At 39.2% G+C, this 23,735-nt stretch overlaps 3 protein-coding genes across 13 annotated transcripts; 1 reads left to right on the top strand and 2 right to left on the bottom strand.

Moving 5' to 3' along the window:
* plcxd2 (phosphatidylinositol-specific phospholipase C, X domain containing 2) lies at nucleotides 1-8,147 on the bottom strand. 2 transcript variants are annotated; one of them, XM_040043866.1, is made up of 8 exons: nucleotides 7,609-8,147; nucleotides 7,222-7,358; nucleotides 6,905-7,024; nucleotides 6,180-6,233; nucleotides 5,924-6,079; nucleotides 3,683-3,793; nucleotides 3,383-3,561; nucleotides 1-2,278 (listed from the first exon to the last, which is right to left on the bottom strand). In XM_040043866.1, exons 1-8 carry the CDS (start codon nucleotides 7,709-7,711, stop codon nucleotides 2,119-2,121), a joined length of 1,020 nt encoding a protein of 339 aa, XP_039899800.1. In that variant the 5' UTR covers nucleotides 7,712-8,147; the 3' UTR covers nucleotides 1-2,118. The 2 variants fall into 2 exon arrangements, with proteins under 2 accessions (XP_039899800.1, XP_039899801.1); XM_040043867.1 differs by having other exon boundaries at nucleotides 3,431-3,561; nucleotides 7,609-8,141.
* A 441-nt stretch (nucleotides 8,148-8,588) lies between these two features.
* On the top strand, nucleotides 8,589-21,437 carry mak (male germ cell-associated kinase). 8 transcript variants are annotated; one of them, XM_040043858.1, is made up of 16 exons: nucleotides 8,589-8,832; nucleotides 10,560-10,944; nucleotides 11,997-12,051; nucleotides 12,888-13,009; nucleotides 14,051-14,133; nucleotides 14,890-15,022; nucleotides 15,204-15,375; nucleotides 15,919-16,086; nucleotides 16,830-17,072; nucleotides 17,257-17,456; nucleotides 17,652-17,791; nucleotides 17,999-18,145; nucleotides 18,962-19,048; nucleotides 19,751-19,870; nucleotides 20,158-20,253; nucleotides 20,350-21,437. In XM_040043858.1, the coding sequence occupies exons 2-16, from the start codon at nucleotides 10,841-10,843 to the stop codon at nucleotides 20,511-20,513; spliced, it is 2,034 nt and encodes a 677-aa protein (XP_039899792.1). In that variant the 5' UTR covers nucleotides 8,589-8,832; nucleotides 10,560-10,840; the 3' UTR covers nucleotides 20,514-21,437. The 8 variants fall into 8 exon arrangements, with proteins under 8 accessions (XP_039899792.1, XP_039899790.1, XP_039899793.1 ...); XM_040043856.1 differs by having other exon boundaries at nucleotides 8,590-8,832; nucleotides 17,254-17,456; XM_040043857.1 differs by lacking the exon at nucleotides 14,051-14,133 and adding an exon at nucleotides 13,463-13,542 and having other exon boundaries at nucleotides 8,593-8,832; nucleotides 17,254-17,456.
* tmem14ca (transmembrane protein 14Ca) lies at nucleotides 21,193-23,735 on the bottom strand. Of its 3 annotated transcripts, none has more exons than XM_040043870.1 (5): nucleotides 23,608-23,735; nucleotides 23,018-23,102; nucleotides 22,787-22,888; nucleotides 22,398-22,485; nucleotides 21,193-21,356 (listed from the first exon to the last, which is right to left on the bottom strand). In XM_040043870.1, exons 2-5 carry the CDS (start codon nucleotides 23,091-23,093, stop codon nucleotides 21,296-21,298), a joined length of 327 nt encoding a protein of 108 aa, XP_039899804.1. In that variant the 5' UTR covers nucleotides 23,094-23,102; nucleotides 23,608-23,735; the 3' UTR covers nucleotides 21,193-21,295. The 3 variants fall into 3 exon arrangements, with proteins under 3 accessions (XP_039899804.1, XP_039899803.1, XP_039899802.1); XM_040043869.1 differs by having other exon boundaries at nucleotides 23,605-23,731; XM_040043868.1 differs by lacking the exon at nucleotides 23,608-23,735 and adding an exon at nucleotides 23,212-23,535.

Genomic DNA, 23,735 nt, shown 5'->3' with positions numbered 1-23,735 from the left:
TTAATACTGCAGGATTTTATTAACATCTGAGTGATTACGCTTAGATCGTCTTCTCCTTTGAAACCTGGGAAGCCAACAGGGATACAGTTCAGTGAGAGACTAAGGGGAGAGCAAAAGACAGAACCAATCTAAACAACAGAGGAATGTTCTCAGCTCGAGCTGCTGCTCGAACTGCTGCTCCCTGCTCTCCCACTTGCCTACAATGGTATGTGTAATTACTCCACAATTAAAGTGCCTTTGCTCGTCTGTGTGTGGACCTCGCAGTGCCTGGTGACCACACTCAACCTTGTCAACAATGTGGCCTGGACACACCAGGCTATTTGACATAAGTGAGTCGGTAAGTGACAAAATGAGGACAGGGTTAAAAAGTAAAACAACATTTCCCTTTTAGATGATGATGCCGCTGCAGGAAAAGGCAGCTGTTCTGATCGCTCTCTTGCAACAGGTCCACCTGCTACAATTTTACAACTTCAGCTCTATTTTAACTAAATTCTTCCCTTTTGTTTCAGATCTTTCATGTCATCTACCTTCATTTAAAAGTCTATTTTTGTTACTCCTTCCTTTCTCTTTATATGACATTTCCTGTGCTGTCTCATTTTCTTCTCTTACTCTAGTCTGACCACAAGAATGCAGGGTGACTGTCGTTGCTCTAGTCCACGCATGCATAATAATCACTGGCCCTGACAGGCACACACACAGACTGTAAATCACACTGATGCACATGCACACTATCAAACAAGCAAAAACATTTAAGACCTCAACAGTTGGCATTTGGTTTCATTTTAAGCATAACAGTTTTTAAATGAACCCTCATCCACATGTTTGCATATACTGTACACAACCATATACTCTTCACTTCCTTTCCAACATACATTTATTGGGAGACTAGTTCTATTTCTGCACATTTAAGCACTGTAAGAGGAAACAGACCAAGGGGGAAAAATACGATAAACATAAAGATATATATAGCTATTTGTGTGTATTTGTATGCGTTTTGTGGGAACTGCGGCGCAATTTCCACCCATACTGGGCTTTTCCTATGCAGTCCTCCTAAAGGTGCCATAGTCCACATTGCTTGTTAAATTCAGTAAGTAATGAGAGAGCAGCTGGCTTCTCTTTCATTAAAAAAAAAAAAAAGGCATTGCTTAACATATAAATAAAAATACCAAGAAAAAAAATTTAAGTATGTGTTTTTTTCCCCTCAAGTTCATTTAATTACTGGAAAAAGACCAAGTCTACATTTAACAAGCCAACCCTAACTCACTGGTCCAGTTTCAACAATCATTAGTATGTTGGAAATACAAATGAGTTCCATTGCAATCATATCAAGAATTTCTTTTCACACAGAGTTTATCTTGTAAACAAACAAAGAAGCTATCCTAATCCCTTGTGTGCAGTTCATACAATAGTGGCTAAAATGCCTACAGGCCACATTTTAACATGCAATTCTGTCTCTTATCTTAACTTACAAAGTCAGTAATTTCATAAGACCATTTAAAAATACAAATAAACCAAATTCACATCTGTAATATTGATAAACCATCCAAATAAACTTCCACATAAGCACCTGAGAGGTTAAAAGTCATATAATCATGCAAGGGAAAATGTACAGCAGCTACCAATCTGGTGACCTGCCTGGCAGTCCCATTTAGTAGCAAATATGAGATGTATTTCTAGCTTTCCCTCAAAAGGGAAAGCAGAAAAAGGAATCTGCAGATGCAGCCAGAACTCCAGCATGACACGACTCAGTCTGCCTTATGAAGATGGTAAAAAAATGCAGCTGGGCATGCCTGGTTTTCTCTCATCTGAGCTCTCACTTCTTTCCCTCTTTTGGACTGTCTTCATAGAACTGAGGCTAAGAAAGTCATCTACAACTTAAAATCAGACTGAAAGTTAGCTGACGAGCTCCTTAAAAATTGAAAGGCTTTATTTTAGAGGACCCAAGCTCATACAGAGTCCATCCCTGCACATCTTAATGCTGAGTGTCCTTAAGCAAATACACTGAAGCTCTACCAGCAGCACCAGAGCCGTTTGTGAACAATATAAAAAGAGAGGCAGGGAAAATCTGCCACTAGACTCAAAGCCACCATGTCAGTCTTCCTGGTATGAAAACGTGTGTCATCTTGGTTTGCGGTTCTGTTCAGACAACAGCAGGTTATTTAGCTTGATTACAATGTTGGCAAAATCAGTGAGGTCCACAAAGTCCGAGGTGATGATGTTGACTCCGTCCACCCCTGGCCTCTGAGCCTCAACCCAGGACATGATGGTTGGCAGGTTTCTAGAGCCAAAAAGGAAGAAAGTCTGTATCAGCAAGCAAAGCATTACGGCAATTATTGTTGCACCGAACATCCTGCTATTTAAATTTGAATCAAAACCAAATTCATGACCTTGCAAATACACACCAAAAATATCCACTGCCAAGGTTTTGTCTTTTAGTTTTATAGTTATGTCTACAACACTGTCAAACATCTAATCAGTAGTTCCTTACGTAATTGTTTCTCTTTCTGCCAGATTTCATTAAGAGCTGTTGACTGACTTTTGAGATATGTCACAATGTGGGAGAAAGTGGACATATTGGGGAAAGAAAATTAAAGGGACGGACATTTTTGTCCATCTGTCAGGGAGACAGTGCTTTGCCCCCATTCAGAATCAATGCTTTCCATATTTTAGTTCCTGGCATAGACACAAACACAGCGACGCTGTAGCCGTATCACTTCTAACACCCTCTGATTCTTCACTATGTTTCAGTCACCAGCAGAACAAAACCAGGAAGTCACATTGTTTATCACTGCTGGATAAACAATCCCATTTCCTCGGAAGTGCAAAATTAGGCTACCTCCTGTCTCGCCGTAGTGTCTGTTCAGAAGTTTTATACCCTGATATTGGTGCCCGGTGGCAGATGTAAGGGCATAGAGAGTAGAATACCCTTACATCAAGACTTCCACTGACGATAAAAAAAGCCAGATGACAGCAAAAAAAAAAAAAAAGTGAAAATCATATGCCTTTGCTTACGAAGAATACAATCTCTTAAGAGTTATGAAAAGTTTTGATTTATGTTTTGTGCACTGTTTTTTTCCCCCATTCAGTCAATATAAAGATGCAAAACATGTTCTTATAACTTACTGTGTTACAGGATGTGCTCTAAGATCTGCAGTGTTTCTTGCAATGTAGTTTTTCAATATTTTTAGAATTTCTTCTTTTTCTGGCCTTTTAAGGCATGTGCAAAGCCAGCGCTTGACTTTGTTCCATGCATTTCATTAGCACCATTAACTCTACTGACCTCTACTGGCCACAAACTATAATAAATGAATGAAGATGAGCAGTAGAGGAAGCAGTTATTCTTAAGATTTTTTTCAGAGTTGTTATGTTAAAACTGTCATACAAATATGATCCATGATTCCCTCTACACCATCCAATCGCAGTCACGGACCTCTCCACCAGGTAGCTGCGCAGGCCCCAGAGCAACCCCTTAGCCACAGTGTTGACAGTGGGAGTGAGGATGGCCTGGGATACATGGAAGGAACCCTGCTTGTCTCTTTCCTTCAGCGTAGTTTCCAGGAACTAGAAGGCAGAAATTTGAATGAATAAATCTCATGTGAAGAGAATGCATTTAAATATCTTTAGTTAGAAAAAGAACAAAATGGAGACAGCAAGAGATAAAACATGATTATTATTTTCTAACCTCTATGAGCTTGATGGGCTCAGTGGTGTTTGCCCAGGGAGCAGGGATCTTGTTGCCAGGCCACATGACAGGAACGCTTTGGGCTGAAGGATGATGGTAGAACACAATCACCTGTCAAGAGAAAAAAAAATAAAAGTTGGTGATCAGATGTCTGCAGACAAAAAGACTTTAGGCGAGTTCTGTGATCCATTTTGCAGTGCAAAACATAAAGTACCCAAAAATATACATACCCACCCCCCAAACCAATGACCCTAGCATGGTGATACGCCTGACCTCAAAGTTAGTGAATGATTACAGATAACTGAGCATTCATGGTGGTATCTGCATGTTTCACCCTTACTGGAGATTTAATATTCAGCAGGAAATCTATGTTGTAGCTATGTCATAACCACAAACCCCTCTGAAGCCCTATGCCATGGCCTACGAGGTAACCTCTGCACCTCCCTAGAAACATAAGTACACGTTGGGTCGACACAGTCCACAACTACGACCACAACAATGAGCTGGGAGTGAGCAGGTAAAAAAGTCCCAGCATTTTGGGGGTTTTTGTTTCTATCAGCCGTATTCAAAACACTGGGACAGGACCACAAGGTAACACAATTCACCAAACACAAGCACAAACACCAGCAACGATGTGCGCCACTGATGTGTCTACAAAGAGTCCTCGCAGAAGTCTAAATCTGGGCTTATGTGTAACTGGAAAAATATCTGACCAGAACAGTCTTCATCCACAGTGACTTGGCAGAGATGCAATAGAAAAGTCAGAAGAAGTTTGAGTTGTGGGTTTCTCATAATGCCAAAAAAGAGTGAGGAGGAAAGCTGCCCTTTTCACCTGCAAACTGTGCACTTTGTGCTCTACTCTCACTGTCTGCCCTGCACTTCATCTCCTTGTTCTTTGCTAACTAAGCCAGTTACAGATTAGGGTCATGGGAACAGGAATGATAGTATCTGAACATAAACATGCACTGACTGTAGTAATGTAATGCAGACGCAGAAGTACTCACACCTTAGCTGGAGGTAAGAATATGAAAGAGTAATATCGGAGACACCAAAAGACAAAGAAAAATTGAAACGTTTTTAGCTACAAAAATCTGAAAGGATAAATGTAGGTTAGTTTATGAAACAAGTGCTAATAGGATGATACTTGCCACTAATTCTTGCCCTGGAAAAATCACAGTTGGAAGGGATTACCTGTGCACAGAGGTCACGCTAACACACCGCTACACGAACACCTGTCTACTCCTTTTACTTGTAGGTGTACACCACATTTCAAAGGTTTGTGGAAGTCACTTAATATGTGCATTTTATAAATATCAAACTGATTAGAGATAGGGCACCCTGGTGGTTAGCACTGTTGCCTCACACCAAGAAGCTCCTGTTCAAATCTAGCATCTGGTCACAAACTTTGGAGTTTTTATGTTCTCACCATGTCTGAGTGGGTTCTCTCCAGTTAGTGGGTTTAGGTTAATTGGTAACTCTAAATTACACATACCCACCTCTCTGTGATAGTTATGCAACAGTTCCAACCAGGGTGTACCCCTGTTGGAGTCAGAACAACATGTGTGCTTATTACTTGGAGCATCTCACCATGAGTCCAAGTTTTGAGGAAATGGATCAAAAAGATGAAAATCTGTGAAATGTGGTAAAAGTGAAGGTGCTGGAGGACTGCTTGGAGTCACGTGACTTAAGGAGAACATGAAAAAAGAAAAACTATCACTCCATTTTGCAATACCTTGCCATAGCCTGTGACACCACGTACTTGGAACAACTTTCCTCCTCCAAAAGGCCAATGCCCCAGACATAACTCCAAATTGCAAGAACTATTTAAGGAATAAGTCAGCTGACTGTCTGCACAGTGAATGAATCTCAGCCCTGCTGAGCTGTCATGGGAGCAGCTTAACACTATAGCCAAAAGAAAAGTACATGAAACCAGTCCAACTAGTGGCAGCACCCTTATAAGGTGTAGGCTGAAATGTTCCCAGATGACTTCTGTGAAGGCCAAAAGCCTGCAAGGCTGTGATTTCTAAAGATGGAAGATTATTGGAAAAAGCAAAGCTCAGTTTTTTTTTTTTTTTTCAATTGTTGTGACTTATTCCTATTCACTCTGCCACTCATATAATGAATACAAGTATGATATTTCATGAAAACATTTGACAGATACATTTACCTGTTGCTACATACAACAAGCACACAAACATTTTTGCAATAAAGGCCGTCAGTACTGATGCAGTCTGATCGCACCTGGTATTTCTTCTCCCAGAGATAGTCCAGAGTGACGTTCTCCACCGCACAGTTATTGCACAGTTTGCTGCCAAATACTTCTTGGAGCATGCTGATGAGGTAAACGTGGTGCTCTGCCTCCATTGCATAGTAATGGTTAAAGTCCAGGAACACCACCTACATAAATTAAACATCAAACATAATCAGTTAGTAGTGTAAATGTAGCTCATTTATTTACATGTTTTATGTTTAGAAATTTTTAAAATGTGCTTCTCACCTCTTTCCTGTGTCTGCCCAGGAAGGAGCTGATTTCTAACAGGCCATCCCTCACCTTTGTGAGAAAACAGGGTGAAGAGCCAGAGATCAGGATACAAATTTACAAATCTTAAAGTCTCTCAGTCATGAACTGATGCAGAAAGGCTACTGCTTTTTTTAAAGTCAGCATATTAGAACGCCAAAGAGCAGCTTAAATATTTTAGTGAGTGCGGCACTGCAAAACTCCACCAAAATATTTCACAAAATAAAGGTTAATAGAGTCAAATATCAACCTGTATACAGTTACAGCTGCTAATGCCACTGACATCAGAAAATCTTGAATATGCATTTCTTTATTAAATATTCTTCAGTCACATGGTCAAGTTATGACAGAATCTTTGTAATCAAAGAGTTCCTCGTGTAGGGAAAAGAATCACCCATCTTTATAGCTAAACGCTGATCCTTGCTTAAGGTCATCTCTGCCCACTATTAGCAACATCAACTGCAACACAGTACTAGAAGAAAACAGTTACTGTTCATACTGGGAGAAAATGAAAGCTTGTATTCAAATGTCATTTTAGCATTCTAGGACTGGAGCTGGCACAAAAGCATTCAGCACAGAAGGAAAATATCAGATTGTGACAGATTAAAATGAAAAATGTAACACATAAAAGTAAATGAGGGAGACCAGCTCAACAGTCACAATAACAACCCAAAATGGCAGTAAAAGTTTTCTCCTCCGCTCACCTTGTGTCCAAAGAGGCCATGAATGAAGTAGATTTCATTTCCAGGCTCGCCTGGTTTTGCAGACACCCTGAGGTCAAAGTAGCGAATTCCTGCATCCAGCTGCTCCTTAAAAGTCAGGTTCTGGCGACACAGACCACATCACATTATACATAATAAGAAGCTGAGAAACACAGACACTAGACTGTAAAACACAGATCTCAAAAATGTATCATTTAGGCTAATTTGTGTGTGTGTGTGTGTGTGTGTGTGTGTGTGTGTGTGTGTGTGTGTGTGTGTGTGTGTGTGTGTGTGTATTGCAGTGATTTTGAGTCCAGTACCTGTGTCATGGACCACCTCACCATGACTTTCTTGGCTAAGACACTGAACATGGTAGCCAGATACTTAACATAAACCTTTTGATCGGGGCCCACGGGAGCATGCACATCCACCCAAAAAGTGAAAGAGTCGTGAGAGCCTGGAAAAAAGAGGGAGAGCTGCTGCTGGTGATGGAAAATTAAAAATCGAAATCGAAATCAAACAAGAAATCAAGGTGAAAAAAAAAGAGAGGATTCCGTCTGCATCAGTAGGTGATGAAGGAATCAGCAGTGTTTCCCCCCCTGTTATGCTGGGCGTGAGGGTGGGGTTAGGTCTATTTTTAGTCAACATTACCACAGTACATTTTCCTTCTTCCGTTGACTAAATATCTTTACGCTTTGTGGACTCACCTGGCACCGCTAGATGTTTGAGGGGCATGGCACTGAGCTTGGAGGGGAGCGAACCCATCCAGTCGGCATGGACATTGCCGATCCCCGCAGGTCTGGTCTTCATATCGGGAGCCGCCTGTCAGCAATAACTCCCTCAAGAGACTGCTCTCTGGTACTGATGCACTCCTGGTGAAGGATTTCCATGCGCTCCCACCATGTAAAATCTACCATAGGTCATCTTGGACTGTCACGATCGATTTTGCGCTGCTTCGATATGCATGATTTCAAGTCCAACCGATTTCGTTGCCGAGTATCTGGGAGGAAAACTGTACCTCGTTGTTGTCGGTTGGACTCCAACCGGCAAACCGGCATGCCTTGACAAAGCCAGCGGGCAGCTAACGATCGCCGCAATCCTCTTAGGGTGAAATCCCTCCTCCCCTCCCGGCAGGTTGAACACACTACCGCACTAGGCAAACCATGACATTTAGGACGGGTAGAATGCCACTAAGGCACTAATTAGCTCACTGATCACGTGACTGACCAGGTGACAAATGACATAAGTAACACTTGTAGTCTACTTCAATATTAAAAAACATTTTATTCATTTTTTTTGTACGGATGACATAGTGATATATTTTGTGTTTAACTTGTTAGTTATGTAATTTGTTTTTTATTATTAGAATATTATTCCCTACACAATAAACACTGAATAAACGCCAAATGCCATACGAAGTAGATACTATCTATGTACACTATGTATCTATGTCACTCTACAATCATACAGCGTCATCTACTGGTGCAGTCCTCGAATTGCGACCAAGTCGGGTTCTTTTTCTCCTTATTCGAAAGAACATTCGTGTTTTGAAAAAGTAGAATAAAATTAATAAATAAATAATAAAAACCGTGCGTATAGCTCTCACTTTAGTTATCTATTTGTAATTCAAAATATTTTACATTAAAAAGAGTCCACATTGAACAGGCATCCCTAAGTTAGAAAGGTTAGTCTATTTGAATACAGGCTATTAACGCCATACTACTCAAAGGACAACAAAGCCCATAAATCATTGCGGGCGCCGTCTCCACGCTTGTCACTTGGCAGCTACAACAAGCGTCGCGGTTGTGTGTACGTTTCCATGGGGAGAAATCACGCTCACACGCGCGCGCTCACCTTGTAAGAGCTACGTTCGTTTTATCTGAAGCTATCAGCAGGACAGCAGCCGAGGAAGGGACTAACGACCCTACATGGTGAGTTTAAAAGTGAGGGGAAAAAAGAAGAAGGGACACACAAGAAAGAGTCTGCACAAAATGGTCGAGGAACTGTACTGTTAAGTCTGATATGTCAGCAACAAATGCCAACTCACCTTCTTTTCCCGATAAAATAGCCTGCTTAATATTTTTACATTAAGCAGTCTTAGCTTATAGCTTTAGCTTTAGAGTAAAGCTAGTTTATTCGTTTCATGGAAAGACTGCTGGGGTTGAATGCGTGTGATAGCTGTTAGTTAACCAAAAGTTAAGAATTATGTGAGTAGAAGTATTGGTTTCTTTAACACTGCCTGTAGACGTGAGTTTTTAATATCGTCGACCTTGATTAGCTTTCTAATGTCACGTGGCCTGGATACATCTTAATTCCCTTTAAATCCCTTCACAACAGATCGCCATATGCGACTGCCCCCTCCCCTTGTTTTGTTGCTTATTTTTACTCAGTGACAAAATGTGACATTACAGTGTCACATTTTGAAGGTCTTAGTTGTATCATATATTAATATTTTTTGTAATGATTAATATGTTACAGTGGTTGCATAATGACTCCTTGAGGAAAAGTCAAATGGCCAGAGCAATTGTTTTCCAGTGTAATTAATTAGGGAGTCCCTATCGCACTAGCTATATAAAACTCTGTGTGCTTATCTCACAGCTTATTTTTCAAGCCACATTCTACAGCAAACATATGTGATTATGATCCAGTTGCACAAACTTGCAACCTACAAAAGAAGATAGCTGTGCGTTATTTCCGAGAAGAACACGCAGTTTGTTAGTTTCATTAAAGTACACTGCTTAGCACACCTATTAGACCACCCACGGACCACCACCTGCTAATTACTAAAATTGTTTTTTATGTTTCTATAATGGTTAATCCACTATTACAGAACCATCATTAAAGCACACACGCTTTAATTAAAATGATCATTTTAATTCTAAATTATAATGATTGTCATTATTCATTCATTTTCAATTTACTGTTTTACAGAAAAACAGGGTGAAATAGCAAAGCACATTATTATTTTTTGAGCAAGATGCCATTTACAATTACAGTTATTTACTTGCATTCATGAAGAGAAAAATAGGTTTTTAGCTTTTGTGTTATGTATGATTAATCTCTGACTTCTCAGAGAAGTCCAGTATGCCAGCTAAAATCTGTTATATGTTATTTGCCTAATAAATAACAATTTTATTTTTAGGTTTTGGACAGATTTCTAAAATATTTTTGTGTTTACTTTGTTTTCTTGATGAAATGACAGGTCGTCTAATAAATTTGTTAGGCACTGTATATTAGTTGTAATTGTAAGTTTTTTGGGAGGTCTATATGGCTGAATGTACATCAGGCCAGTGATTACGATGGCCTGTGGCGTCATTCAAATCCTCTTGCCAGGCAGGGTGCTTGGGCAAGGTAGTGGATACCGGTAAGCATGATGGTGATGTAACATCCTATTTACATCCCTGTTGGCCTAATCTGACTAGGGTTGGCTTTGTCATCTCCCTTGGGTGGTCATGTTGAAGCCTCTAGTGTGACACACACCTAATCCTACCACTGAGGGAAAAACAAGAAGTGGTCTTAGCATGTCTTTGTTTTCGCATTGTTTAAAAATCCTGGTCGACAGAGTTTTTTGGCATGCTATTGGATTTATGTGATCTTTTGTTTGCGGTTGTATTTATTGCTGACAATTTTTCATGTTTTTCTGTCTCTTGGTTGTTAGTTCAACTGCGTGACCGAGATCCCTATCTTTTTACATGGATCAGTTACTGCAAAATGAGCTTTAAACTCCCAGGATTGGCTGACAAAGACAAACATTGGCCAAACTACGATCTTTTCTTTTGGGAAAAAAGAAGTGAATTCTGGCTGATGAAACAAAGACTGAACAATACTTGAAGGAAGAAGAAGGATATTTGATTGATGAATCGGCTGTGTTTTTCTACAGCCCATCTCACACAATAATAAAGTTAGCTGATAAAGAGGCTGATGAAACTGTTTTGAGTAATGATGAATCGCTACACCACCCTGAAGCAGCTGGGTGATGGCACCTATGGCAGTGTGATGATGGGAAGAAGCAATGAGTCTGGAGAGCTTGTAGCCATCAAAAGGTGAGGATGTTGCCCATTCTTTAATTTTTTGGTTGTCTCTCCCTATTCAGCCTTTATAACATATTAATATAATATTAATATTATGGGATTTATTGTTGTGGTGTCATGCAGCCCTATATTATGTACATATTTGATCAGCAATGAGTCTTAATAATGTCAAAATAAAATCACAATCTTGTTTGCACTATAGTAGATATATAATTAATGCTAACGTAGATCCCCTATTGCTACCAAAGAGCCTTTATACTCACAAAACATAGTGAAAAATCACATTTCTATCAAGTGTGTGTGTATCTGTTAAAGTTTTTACATGTAGATGTTGATTTTTTATTACATTTTTTTTTTCAAATTTGTGATGCAGAAAGAAATTGTTCCCTTTGAAATCAAAATATGACTGTTTTCATTTTACATCACAGCCTTTTTCTTTGTTGTTCTCTTTAATGTTTGTTGTGACACTATGAAACAGATGTGCTGTAAAGCTAGAAACCCCTGACCTGCCATCACCAGGACAAACAAACTACATTGCTTTGTTTCAGCAACATAGCAGCAGTGTTCAATAATAGATGCGAAACTGGGGACGTGCGTCCACTGGTTGATCATTTGGTTACCATGCAAGACAATACATGTGTGACGGTGAAAGAGAGTGAAAGTAGAGGGGTGTGTCAGGTTGCTGACATTGTGGATAGATATCGGCTCATTCTGTAACCCTTATGTAATTCCAGAAGAAAGGACAAGTAATGTTGATCAGAGAACCCAAGCGTATAACAGCAGGTGTGTTGTTTTAAACAAACACACATTGGATAACAGTGAAAAAGCAGAGTAGGTCATCAGAATCAGAATATGTTTTCATTTTAAGTACAGAAAAATCTTGATTAGAATATTTATCACATTACATTCATCACTTTTCCAAGTTACTGATGGAGATGCACAGAGGAGTCTTGTAAATGCTGTAATAAGTAATAATAATGTTTATTAATAGATATGGCCTGAAAAGATTACATATGTAATGATCTGATAATAAGATGTATACATTCCTTAATGGTCTTCCATAGAATGAAGAGGAAGTTTTATTCATGGGAGGAATGTATGAACCTAAGAGAAGTAAAGGTAAGCATGGTAATATTAATACACCTGTTTGAAGCACCTTATAACAGAATTACTCGCAGACCACTGTTGCATAGATTGACCAATAGATAGATATGTTCACACAAATGTAAATTGTCAAAATGTATAAGAGTACAATGGAAAATTAAAAGGTGGCATTCCACTACTACATTGGTAATGCATTAAGAAAATCGTTGATTGAATGCACTCACTGGCCACTTGAGGTATAGCGCCTTCAAAAAAGTGCTAGAAGCATTCCTCAGAGATTTTGGTCCATATTGACATGATAGTGTCACAGATCATGCAGTCTGGCTTTTCACATATGACCAATAATGCCCAGAGAACTGCCAAATATTTCCTCTTTCTGACCTTTCTCTGTAAACTCTGTAGATGGCTATATGGGAAACCCCCCGGAGATGAACACTTTCTGAAATACTCAGATCAATCCATCTGGCACCAACAACCATGCCACGTTCAAAGTCACTTAAATCACCTTTCTTCCCCATTCTGATGCTCAGTCTGAACTTCAGCATTGAGTTCCTGCTATGGGACTGGCTGATTAGGTATTTGTGTTAACTATAGGCTGAACAAGTTTACCTTATAAAGTGAGCTGTGTTGAGTATAAATCAACATCTAATAGAAGCCAGGCTTACACATTTAAATGAAGCCAAGGAAGAGCAATTCTTGTTATAACCATGCACCAGTGGAAGTTGCTACACTTCATCAATTAGTACATTAACTATTTTGATATCTGTATTAAAGGTGTTCTTGTTATATACGAAAATTTTCGCATTACATGAGACAGTTTTCCTTATCTTTCCAAACATGCGTCACCCCAGTCGCTGAAGAAGCTGAACCACGCGAACGTGGTGAAACTAAAAGAGGTTATTAGAGAGAATGACCATCTCTACTTTGTCTTTGAGTACATGAAGGAGAACTTGTACCAGCTTATGAAGGACAGGTAAGAAAAGAAAAATCATGTTTCACAATACAAATGTTTGAAGAATTTGTTTAACACAGTTGTGTAGTGTCATTGCCAATTGGCCCACACACTGATTAACACCAGATTGATCTGATAGGCTCTAATGGTTGTTATTTAAGTCTGTCAATATCATCCTCTAAAAGCTTTATAAGTCCTCTATATCAGGCTCTCTCTTGCAAACAGCTGCCACCTTCTCTGGGAGATGCCCTGATGTTTTTGCTAGTGTGAAAACCTCCTACAGTGCAAACTTGAGGTTTTTTATTTGCAAAAGCAAATAAGTCAAAAAGACAGTTAATGTTTTAAAGCTGCTCAGATTTGTGGTCAAATATATTTATTTTACCGATTACTGTATAATGTAAGAAAGAATGGTGTTAATGTTATGTTGCTTTCATTAACTGGCTCATGGGAGGTATATCGATTTTATGTTTACAGAAAAAAATTGTTCCCTGAGTCAGTGATAAGAAACATAAGCTTTCAGATTTTGCAAGGCCTGTCGTTTATTCACAAACATGGTAGGTGTACTGTGTTTTCTTCATGACCTGAAAGCGTACGAGAGTGTGGGTTCATACTGCAAGATTCACTGACCATTTCAACTGTCAAAGGCATGTCAATATTTAAGAATCTCGCAAGCAAACAAGGTCATCATACATTAAATTATTTCAATCAACGATCAAAAACTCTTGTAGTATGTGAACCCTCCATAAATGCCTTGCTTCAACACTTGTTTTACTTAATGGTCTGTATCACTGCTGTGTAAAGAATGGATGTATGGATGACTTATATCTATGCATGCACACTAAAAAGCACTCTAAACATTTGACTCTAATTTTTTTTAATCAGGCATGGTGTGATCAGCTAAACAAAAGAAAAAGACCCTGGTCATACAAACCTTTGCATGTTTTAATGTGCACATGTGCTTCCATATATCCAAAATGCAGACTTTTCCACTTTTCTTTCTCTTAACACTTTGATTTCTCTTCTCTTCCATCTTTCCTTCCTTTTCTATCTGTTTGCTGTTAGAGAGAATAAAATGTTCTCAGAGAATGAAATTAGAAACATCATGTTTCAAGTGCTGTCTGGGTTGGCTTTTGTACATAAACATGGTAAGAAGCTTTCCTTGGTCATCCTTTTACTCATTCAACAGTAGATTAACCTGTAGTTTGTGAGTTTGGGTGTATGTGATATTTAAAAAGTCTTGTGGCCCTTAGGTAGACCAAAAGTATTATATTGCACATGCATGTGTCTGTGCTATGTTCTCTATTGCTAAAAGGTATGTCCTTGTATTTTCTTAGTTGTTTTCTGTAGCAGCGCAGTCCAAAATGTATTTTATTATGACATCAAACTTTATAACTCCTTCAGTTACACTCGATTAATCAAGAGTCATTTGGTTTTGTTTTACTTAAATGGGTGTCAGTGTAAATCACATTTGGATTATATGCCATTGTTGCTACTGCATTTAAAATCTTCCATCATAGGAAAATATTTTGCATCAGCAGAGTACATTTTTAGTAACGTGACATGGACTGCCTTTTTTTTTCAACATCTGCACGAGTAATTTTAATATTTAATGTTACTCCAAATTACACTGTTATTGTGTGACAGCTGCAGTACTGAAGCACTGTAGCCCTGGTACTTGTATATTTAAAATGATGATGTTGAAATACATTGAGCTCTGAATACAAATGCCTGTTAATGTTACAGGTGAGGCAAACATTCACCCATTCACAAGTAGTTCTGTCTGAATTATGAATAACATTTTTATGTATTAGATTTAGAATACCAGGAAATAGTGCCAGTCTGTTGTCATGATTTGAGTGGAGTCTAATGTAGCTAAAAGTTTGATATAAACCTTTGTACAGGTTTCTTCCATCGAGACATGAAGCCAGAGAATTTGTTGTGCATGGGTCCAGAACTGGTCAAAATAGCAGATTTTGGACTGGCCAGAGAGATCCGCTCCAAACCTCCCTACACAGACTATGTATCAACGAGATGGTGAGAGGAATTTCCACACAGTGGTACACTTTTAAGATAGAAAAGAAAGCACTGGTTAGAGTGAGCTAAGCTAAAGTTAACATGATGGTTTTTATGCTTTTTTCATTGGACCATATGGCCATGTATTTTTACACTGACTTTTACAAGCTGTTTATCTGACTGCTCTTGACTGTCTGTCAAGGTACCGAGCTCCGGAGGTCCTGCTCAGGTCATCTACCTACAGCTCTCCCATTGACTTGTGGGCTGTGGGCTGCATCATGGCCGAATTGTACACACTCAGACCTCTTTTCCCTGGGAACAGTGAAGTAGACGAGATATTTAAGATCTGCCAAGTCCTGGGCACCGTCAAAAAGGTGAGACCAAGGTGAAAGGAGAGAGGTGAGAATGCTTGAGCTCAGTCGGTGAGCTTATTTCACGTGTTCAATCATTAATACTCTAAACTTATCAAGTGCTGAATTTAACTGAAACATTATTCCTAAAGATGAAAATCTATACTTAGTGTAGTTAAATCACATTAGAATAAATAATATGCAAGCCTACTTAGTTCTCTAAGGTCTAAAGAGTTTTAAGTGTGGTTCATGCTGAACAAATTGACACTTGATTAAAAAGGCTTTCCAACACCATCACTATTAACTCTGTTTGCAACCTGCTATAACCTGGCCAGGAGATTAGTCTGTGACATCAGCCACAATTCACAATACGGTTCAGTTTTATTTACGTGGTGTTGGCTCATAACAGCCGCCACCTCTAGGTATCTGACGAGGTAAAAACCTTGCCTCAGACTTTTGCTGTTTTAAACTATTAACATTTAAAAAGACAAAATAAAAATGTCCAGAACAACCTTTACACAGCTGAATAATGATAATATGTAATCAACTGATTGTGTCCTCCATTAGACCGACTGGCCAGAAGGTCACCAGCTAGCAACTGCCATGAACTTTCGATTTCCTCAATGTGTGCCGACCCACCTGAAGACCCTTATTCCAAATGCCAGCAATGAGGCTATTACCCTGATGAAGGACCTGCTGCACTGGGACCCCAAAAAAAGGCCCACTGCTGCACAGGTAGGCATGTAAAGTCTTACTCCAGGCTTAATTTGTTCTCTTTAACAAAGACCCTTTTTAGCCTGTTGTTTAAAATGAATCTGTAACCTGTTCTCAAAGAAGCAGTTTCCATTGCAGTGCAACACTCATCACTTCATGAAGATTATCTGTATTTTCACGGCAGGGATTTCACTGTTAATCCTAAACATTTTAAATAGTCTCTAAGCCATACTTCATTCTCAGTTCTGCTGCAAAACATTTTTCCTCTCTGCATATGTGCATACACATTATGAACATTATATGCCCATCATATTGTTGACTGTAATTTACACTCCAGAGAGAAAGTTAGGCCTAACACCGTTAGAGGGAGTGACAAAGCTTTTCCATTTCTACCTAAACAGCTCCCAGGTGGGTGGTTCTGTTCAGATGCACAGATGCACATCTAATTTTAGCTCATTCAGCTCTTGTCTGATTCAGATGGTGGAAAACTGTAATTGCTGAATAAAATACACCCTATGGTACACAGGGGTGTTTCTAAAATGCCCTGGGATTTAGGTTTGGTGTGCATGTTTTCTGTCTTGTGCATGAAAACCATCCCTGCAAGTTTAAATGACTCAAGTTACACAATGATGTGCTTTATTTTGTTGTTTTTTTTAAGTACAGACTGTGTATTATTCTTGTTTCTAGGAATATTCTTTCAGTGTAATTGAATATCCTCAGATTATTCAGAATAATAATCTGTGTTCCTTCCTCTCCTTTGCTAGGCCTTGCGCTATCCTTACTTCCAGGTGGGTCAGGTCTTGGGGCCACGCCCTCAGAGCCAGGAGGTCAAGAAAGTCCAGAACAGGCCGCTTGCTCAAAAACAGGCCTCTGAGTACAAAGTTGAACTGCAGCAGTCTTCCTCTGAGTCTAAAGCCTCCACAACCTCCTCCAGAAACCATCAACAGCCTCTGCAGCAGATCCCCTTACCCCAGGCTGAGAGTAAACCTGGAGGCCTCAGCCATGCAGTGAGTAGCTTTATTAAGTCAGATTAAATAGTTGCAAAAAAAGGTTTTAAAATAAAGTAGTCAGTTTGGATTAAGTGAGTACTCTGAAAGAGCAGAAGTTCTGGTGCAGATGCAGTGGTTGAAAGTAGAACTTAATTCAGCAAGACTCATTGCCCAAACGTGACATTACTATGTTGTGCAGAAGGCGCTGGGCAGTGAGAACAATGCTGGTGGCGTCGGGACGGGTGTGCTGAAGAGCGGTCGCCGTCGCTGGGGCCAGACAGTGGCCAAGACCTCAGACAGCTGGGAGGAATCTGATCGTTCAGAAACATCCGCCTCCAACTCCAAGAAACCCAGCCTGGTGAATACAGAGGAGGAGAAGAGCCCCAAGGACCAATGTCCACCGTAAGCTTAAGAAGAGTGGAAACTTTGCTTGGTGAAGCATTTGCTATGCTATGTGCTGCTATACTATGTGCTTCAGTTTATAAATTACAGTATATATGTAAATAAATATGCAATATTGAATACATTTCATATTTATCATACATTCCACAACATCCACATTTATATTCAGAACTTACTGTAATGCCTTGTTTTCAGACACCAGGAGCAGAAACCTCTATACTCCTTCAGTACCGTTACCAAGCTACCAAACAATGTAAAGACTGGCCAAATGGACTCTAATCTTCCAGGATCTGCGGCCCGCCAACACTATCTCAGCCAGTCTAGATACTTGCCTGGTAAGACTAATATGTAGTCTTATCTGTATTGTTTAAAATAGGTCATTGCTTCTCTGCTTACAAATAAATAAATAAAAGTTTTCTTTTTTTTTAATCGTGGTTTGAATTATTATTATAAAATCCAATTGCTTGCATTTTAATCAGTTTTGTGAAAATGGCACTTTCTGAGGGCTAAATTTTTAATCTTGTAATTTTGTTGGCTTTAAGGCTTGATCAGCAAGAATCAGACCTCCTCTGGAGAAAAGGAGCTGACTGGCATGACACTGCGGGACCTGTGGGAGAACTCCTCAAACACTGTAAATAAACCACTTGGTCCTATTGGGGGAGGATTATCTGTCACCAGAGCCAATGCAGGTAAAGACTGATGATGTCTAATGCAGCAGTGTTAAGAGGTTTGGCATAGTGCACAGTGGACGGGACTCAAGTTTCCAGATTTCAGTAACACATTGAAGCAGCCCGACAGCGTGTAGATTTTTTTGTAATGTACGAAGGCAGAAAAATACAAAGCACATACAAAAAATATAATATTCAAGCATTGGGTTTGACAACAGACAACAAACCTGCTCACTCAGTGGATTAAATAATGACTACACCATGACTTGCTCTGGAAACCTGGCGGCTGTCAAATTCACCTTGTGTTACATAATACGACGGTGTCCTCTTTCTTATACTAAGGTTCTAAGTGCTGCTGATGAAGCTAATATCACCTGGTCATTAGTTATGATAAAGAGTTAGTGAGCCTAGGCATGTGCGACTTTGGAGACCTAGGACACCATAAATCAATTGTCATGTAGGCAGGCACACAGTATGCGTCCCTCGTCTTCTCTCTCTGCTGCTGTCTCTTCCTGTTACCTCGTCTCTACCTCTCCATTGCTTATTCATGAGATTAAGACTGTAGGTATAAGATCAAGTGTTCCCTAAATGGCCTGCAGCTGTAGACCCCTCCCCCATCCATTCTCCCAGCACTGTTTGTTTTAGTGCTGCTCGCCTGTTCTGCATGAAAATGTGTTATTTAGCATGAAAAGTTTTTTTTCTTTTTTTTTTCTTTTGAAAAAGCAAAAAGGCTTTCAGTTTCCCTTCTTCGCCTTTACTTTATTGTTTGTCTTTTCTCCTTTCTCTCTGATCCCATGCATCTCCTCCAACTCTACTTTTTTTGGGCCATGTGATTAGAAGATACTGCTGCAAAGTGTTTGGATAGCCCACCAGACAAAACTGTGGTCAAAGAAAGAATACTGCAGAAAATTGATCTCTCCAAAGGTATTTAAGTGAGACTGGGTTTTTTGTTGTTGTTTTGTTTTCATTTGATTTTTTTTTTTTTGCTGTATTTCGCAGCCTTGTTAGTTATTTGGAGTGCAACCTTTCTGAAGGCGGTATATAGAATAGCTTGAGGATAAAATCAAATAAACCAACAACCAGGGTGGTGGCTGATGCTGTAACAAGTTTCAGATATTCAAACAGCCACTTTGCATGTGAAAGAAACCGGCCTCTTAAAGCTCTGCGTGAAACTAGGGTGTAAACATGCAGGTTAACATGAGAACGAAGAACTCCAGTTGCTTAACAGAAGATAAATGATACTACAACCACAACATCTTAAGGGAACAATGAAGCTTTTGAGTAATAATGGAGATAAAAATCTCTGACTGGTGGTGGAGAGACTCGATGGTGTTCTTTGAAATGTTGAATGACAATCAATCGACCCTATTCCTCCGCTTGTGCCCCTCGTGGGTATGCGGTGGTTCCAGTATGTCACGCGTGTTCACACATAAAGTTAGTGGTCGTAAAGCCGCATGTGAGAAGATCTGTGTTTTCAAGATCAGTTTTTTGTGTTTTTTAAAAATGTTGCATTTTAGCAAATAGATACTGGTTTAATAAATGCTGGTTGGACATCTGGGGTGTGCAATAATAAGATATGCAGAAATTTCAGACCTTTGGTTGAATTCTGTATTTATTTTCTTAAAGGGAACTTTGTGAGCACCAAGTACAACCTCTCTGGTGGTTACATCTCTTCATTTCAAAAGAAAGAGGTTGGCTCAGTGGGACAGAGAATCCAGCTTGCCCCCTTGGCTGGCCAGCATGCAAGTAAATAACTCTTTTTTTTCTATATAAACCCAACAAAATAACTTGTGAGACTTTTAGCCAGGTACTTTTAATCATTTACGTTGCTCTGAGAGAACAAAAAATCACTCTTTCCCACGTGTCTGAGAGGTTGCTCTGTTTCTCTAATCATAAACATTAATTCTGGTATTATAGTGGAACTATTCTGTTGTATGATCGTCCTGTACTCTTTTCTAATTTCCTCCGTTTAAACCTGCATCACATTTACTGGGAGTATGTTTCCTTTCTTTCTCCCTTTTCTTCACTTTTAGTAAATCTTTCTTCTTCTCCTGATAATATAAAAGACAACCCAAAATCTGCAAAACTCAAGCCCATATCCAACTCATCATTAAAAGAAACTGGTGAAGGTATTGCCATTTTCAAATAGTTGCTGTTTTTTTTTTTTTTTTAAAGCATCACCTATAAAGACGCTGGTGATTAAGAGAGACATTTGTTTTCTCTAGAATATGAAGCCTGGAAGAGGAGGACAGACAGCTCTCAGATGAAGGGCAGCAGTTATTCATCAGCACTGGGAAAAAACTCCGGAAACCTCCTGACCAGAGCTCCTGCTGTGCAGCCCGTCCATGGGAGGGTCGACTGGACATCCAAATATGGCGGAAACCGGTAGTTTGGGGGAGCACGTGCTACAACTACTACCGCTTGTTAGTCTTTGGCGAGAAATTGAATCCTGAGCAGGCTGCTTAACTATGCTTAGGCTCAGATATCAAGGTTGAGCACATCCCACGTTCTTTGTTATGTTTATACAAGTAGCACCAAACTGTATGTGCATTGAATCTCTGTGTTCTGGAGATGATGGTTGCCATGATGCTTAACCAGGACCGGTATTGTCCTCAAGACAATCCCACTGCATCCTTCAGATACAGTGGGAGCCAATTTCATTGTCATTGTTTGGATTTTTTCTTCTTTTTTTAAAGTAGGACTCCAGCACAGCAATTCAACTTTTATTTTTTAACTTTAGATTTATTTTTCTCTAGTTTCATATAACAAAATGTCTTTAATGAATGGTTCCTGTAATGTTATATCCTCTCTGCTTTTATTCAGCATGTAGTAGGTGACACAAAAAAATCCAGAGTGTCATAAAAATACAGCAGACTCTGAAAACTGTAAGGGAACTGCAAACCTCTTTGTAATATATCAATGAGTAAGCTGAATTTTTTAAAAACTTTTTTTTTTAACAAATAAACAAGTTCAAAGGTGCATTCACTGAAAAAAGACAACTATTTACTATATAAACAAGAGGGTACATTTATTTCATACATCTACACTTTTTTTTTTTTTTAAAAAAAAAACAAAAGGACATGATTCTGGGCATAAATGGCAAATGCTGAGAGGGTGCTTCTGAAAAGAGCCACAGGAGCTGATGGGAACTGATATTTCAACATATTAACTTCATCCGGACTGTACAGGTTTCTGGAGCAACGCCAAGCTAAGCTTCCCCACCATCAGAGCACTGAAACAAAAGGATTACATTAGACTTCATTCAAAGAGCCAAAGTATACAGTAAAAAAAATACAGATTACTGGAAGTGGGGGAGGGGATAAAATCCTCTGTAAAATGTGGCTTTCTTGGCTACAATGTAATATATAAATAGAAGTGAGGACAAAATTATTAGTGCCTCGATGATATTAAACGTTTTTGTCATAATTTTTTTGTAAATGGAGCAAGGGATTTATTAACATGGCATTTCTAAATATACTAGCCTTCTTTAGAAACCATAAATTATTTCTATTAGCACACAATAACAGAATTATTTCAGAAAAAAATAAAAGTTACCAGGTCAATATTAATGCTCCCCCTGACAACTGACATGTGCAATGACATGCTTTAACTCTGTAATGCTCAAAGACTGGAAAAATACCAAGTTAAAACTGAAGGTTGTCTTTTTATTTACACAGTATAAAAACTTCAACGGCTTGAGCTGTCACTTGAGAGAGCATCGTACCAAAAACAAAAGAAATCAGTTTCAACTTGCAAAAAAAAAAAAAAAAAAAAAGTTGTTAATGCTCAAAAAGTAGGCAACGGATACACAAAGTTATCAAATGTCAAGAACTGGCATGACAAATCTCATCAAGAAATTCAGAAAGAGCCACACAAGGCAGAACAAGCCTGGCAGAGGTAGGAAGCGAACGATTTCAAAGACTCTGGGAAGAAAACTAGCAAGCTGTATCTAAAGACCCCCAGAACAACTGCTAAGACACAAGTGAATGACTCAAACAAGTCTGAAATTATAGTCTTAAAGAGGACAATCGGTAGAACCCTGGTTTCGGACTAAGAAATATTTATAATAATCAAAATATTATAAATAATAATAGAAAAATAGAAATAATAATCGTTTGGCCATGGTAGTTTTTGTTTTTTGTGAAATAATTTTGTTTCTGTGTGCAAAGTAAGTAAAATAATATTCCAAAATCAAACTAAGATATTTGGAATAATACTGTCCTCATCTGTGGTACTTGATAACAAGTAATGGCTGATTGGACTTATACCAGACCTTGCTACAGCCATCAGACCAGCTGGCATGAACTTCCTCGATCCATAAAACCGCTTCCCCATGATACCAGTCAGTGCTCCTGATGCAGCTGGCAGACAGCAGGAGACGGAAAAGGTTAGTGAAGGCACTTGCAATGAATACATTAGATATTCAGAAACTGTTTACTTACATGCAGAACATACAGCTGCTGTATGCAGTTTAGTATGTGGGTCCACATACTAAACATTTTGAGTGTATTTTTTTGGTCACAAGGCATAATAGAGTTATTCAATTAACATTCAAGACTGCGGCTTAAATGGCACAGCAGTGTTCAAACTTTACAGCTTTTTCTGACATGATGTTTTTCATAAGCTGAGGAAAGAGGAAAGAAAAAAAAAAAGTTTACTAACCTAGTGACACCCAAACATTTTTAGGATCATTTGAGACCTGGTAAGCTCCAAAACCTGCAAAGCCCCCAAACAGCAGCCCAGCAGCTAGGGAGGGAACACTGCCTGACAGAACAAACATACAGGAGGTCAGAACCTAGGAAAATATAAACCAACGAGACAACAGCACCAATAGTAACACTTGCTGTTACAGAAATGTGATTATTTAACTTAACTATTTTAGGTAACACATACCTGCTTTCACGTAACCAATGACTCCTCCAGATGCTACAAGCGTGGCGTATCCATATCCTACCCAATCCACAGTCATGTTGGACACCTGTCAGGACCACAGCGTGAAGTTATGAGAGTCAACAAACACATTATTGGCGTTGCACATCGATTATTCAATTAAAACCTCCTCCTGATGTGAATCTAATTTGACCTACTGGTGTAAAAATACTTAAGAAGCTGTCGGAGTCCTGCAACACAGAGCTGTCACTGAGCATTAACGGAACCAACAGAAAAAGTGAAAACATTGTAGGAATGTTCCCGCTGTCACACACCGCAGCCGTAGTTTGTCAGCTTTTGATCAGAAGTCGTTAAAGAAAAAAAGGGGCGTGTGTGTGTCTGGCTTAGTAGATAAGCCAGACTGCTTTACTGAGCCTTAGCACAAACTAGCATCACTGCTGCACCACACACTCAGAAGTTACACAATATCGCCGAAACCACTGTTAACAGTCACTCCGTAAACTTTGAAAGTAGATTAAATCTTAAGCAGCACTCTAAAACACTGACACTGTCGACTATGGAAGCTGAATTAAAATAACAATCCGACTTACAACCTTAGTCGTTCAGTTTGTCCTCTGTCTGTCACTGACATAAACTGTGTGGTCCCTACCAACTGCAGCTTGTTCTCCACCGAGCACAATTTATTGCTGCACTGTACGTTATGCGCTCGCGGATGCCGCAT

This window comes from Simochromis diagramma, unplaced genomic scaffold (assembly GCF_900408965.1).
Source record: "Simochromis diagramma unplaced genomic scaffold, fSimDia1.1 OVJJ01000602.1, whole genome shotgun sequence".
Taxonomy (NCBI): Eukaryota; Metazoa; Chordata; class Actinopteri; order Cichliformes; family Cichlidae; genus Simochromis; species Simochromis diagramma.
The sequence above is the reverse complement of the archived record's forward strand: the minus strand, read 5'-3'. Positions and strand labels throughout refer to the sequence as shown.

What these genes read in the sequence shown, in the direction of transcription:
- plcxd2 (XM_040043866.1), bottom strand. Translation starts at nt 7,711, where the DNA reads ATGAAGACCAGACCTGCGGGGATCGGCAATGTCCATGCCGACTGGATG. An exon ending in TCTGGGAGAAGAAATACCAG is followed by an intron (nt 3,794 to 5,923) that starts GTGCGATCAGAC and finishes TTCTCTTGACAG; the next exon opens with GTGATTGTGTTCTACCATCA. An exon ending in GGGAATCATGGATCATATTT is followed by an intron (nt 2,279 to 3,382) that starts GTATGACAGTTT and finishes TTTTGGCTCTAG; the next exon opens with AAACCTGCCAACCATCATGT.
- mak (XM_040043856.1), top strand. Translation starts at nt 10,841, where the DNA reads ATGATGAATCGCTACACCACCCTGAAGCAGCTGGGTGATGGCACCTAT. An exon ending in TCCTGGGCACCGTCAAAAAG is followed by an intron (nt 15,376 to 15,918) that starts GTGAGACCAAGG and finishes GTCCTCCATTAG; the next exon opens with ACCGACTGGCCAGAAGGTCA. An exon ending in CTTGGCTGGCCAGCATGCAA is followed by an intron (nt 19,871 to 20,157) that starts GTAAATAACTCT and finishes CTTCACTTTTAG; the next exon opens with TAAATCTTTCTTCTTCTCCT.
- tmem14ca (XM_040043868.1), bottom strand. Translation starts at nt 23,301, where the DNA reads ATGTTTTCACTTTTTCTGTTGGTTCCGTTAATGCTCAGTGACAGCTCT. An exon ending in TCTTAAGTATTTTTACACCA is followed by an intron (nt 23,103 to 23,211) that starts GTAGGTCAAATT and finishes TGGTCCTGACAG; the next exon opens with GTGTCCAACATGACTGTGGA. An exon ending in AAATGTTTGGGTGTCACTAG is followed by an intron (nt 22,486 to 22,786) that starts GTTAGTAAACTT and finishes GCTGTCTGCCAG; the next exon opens with CTGCATCAGGAGCACTGACT.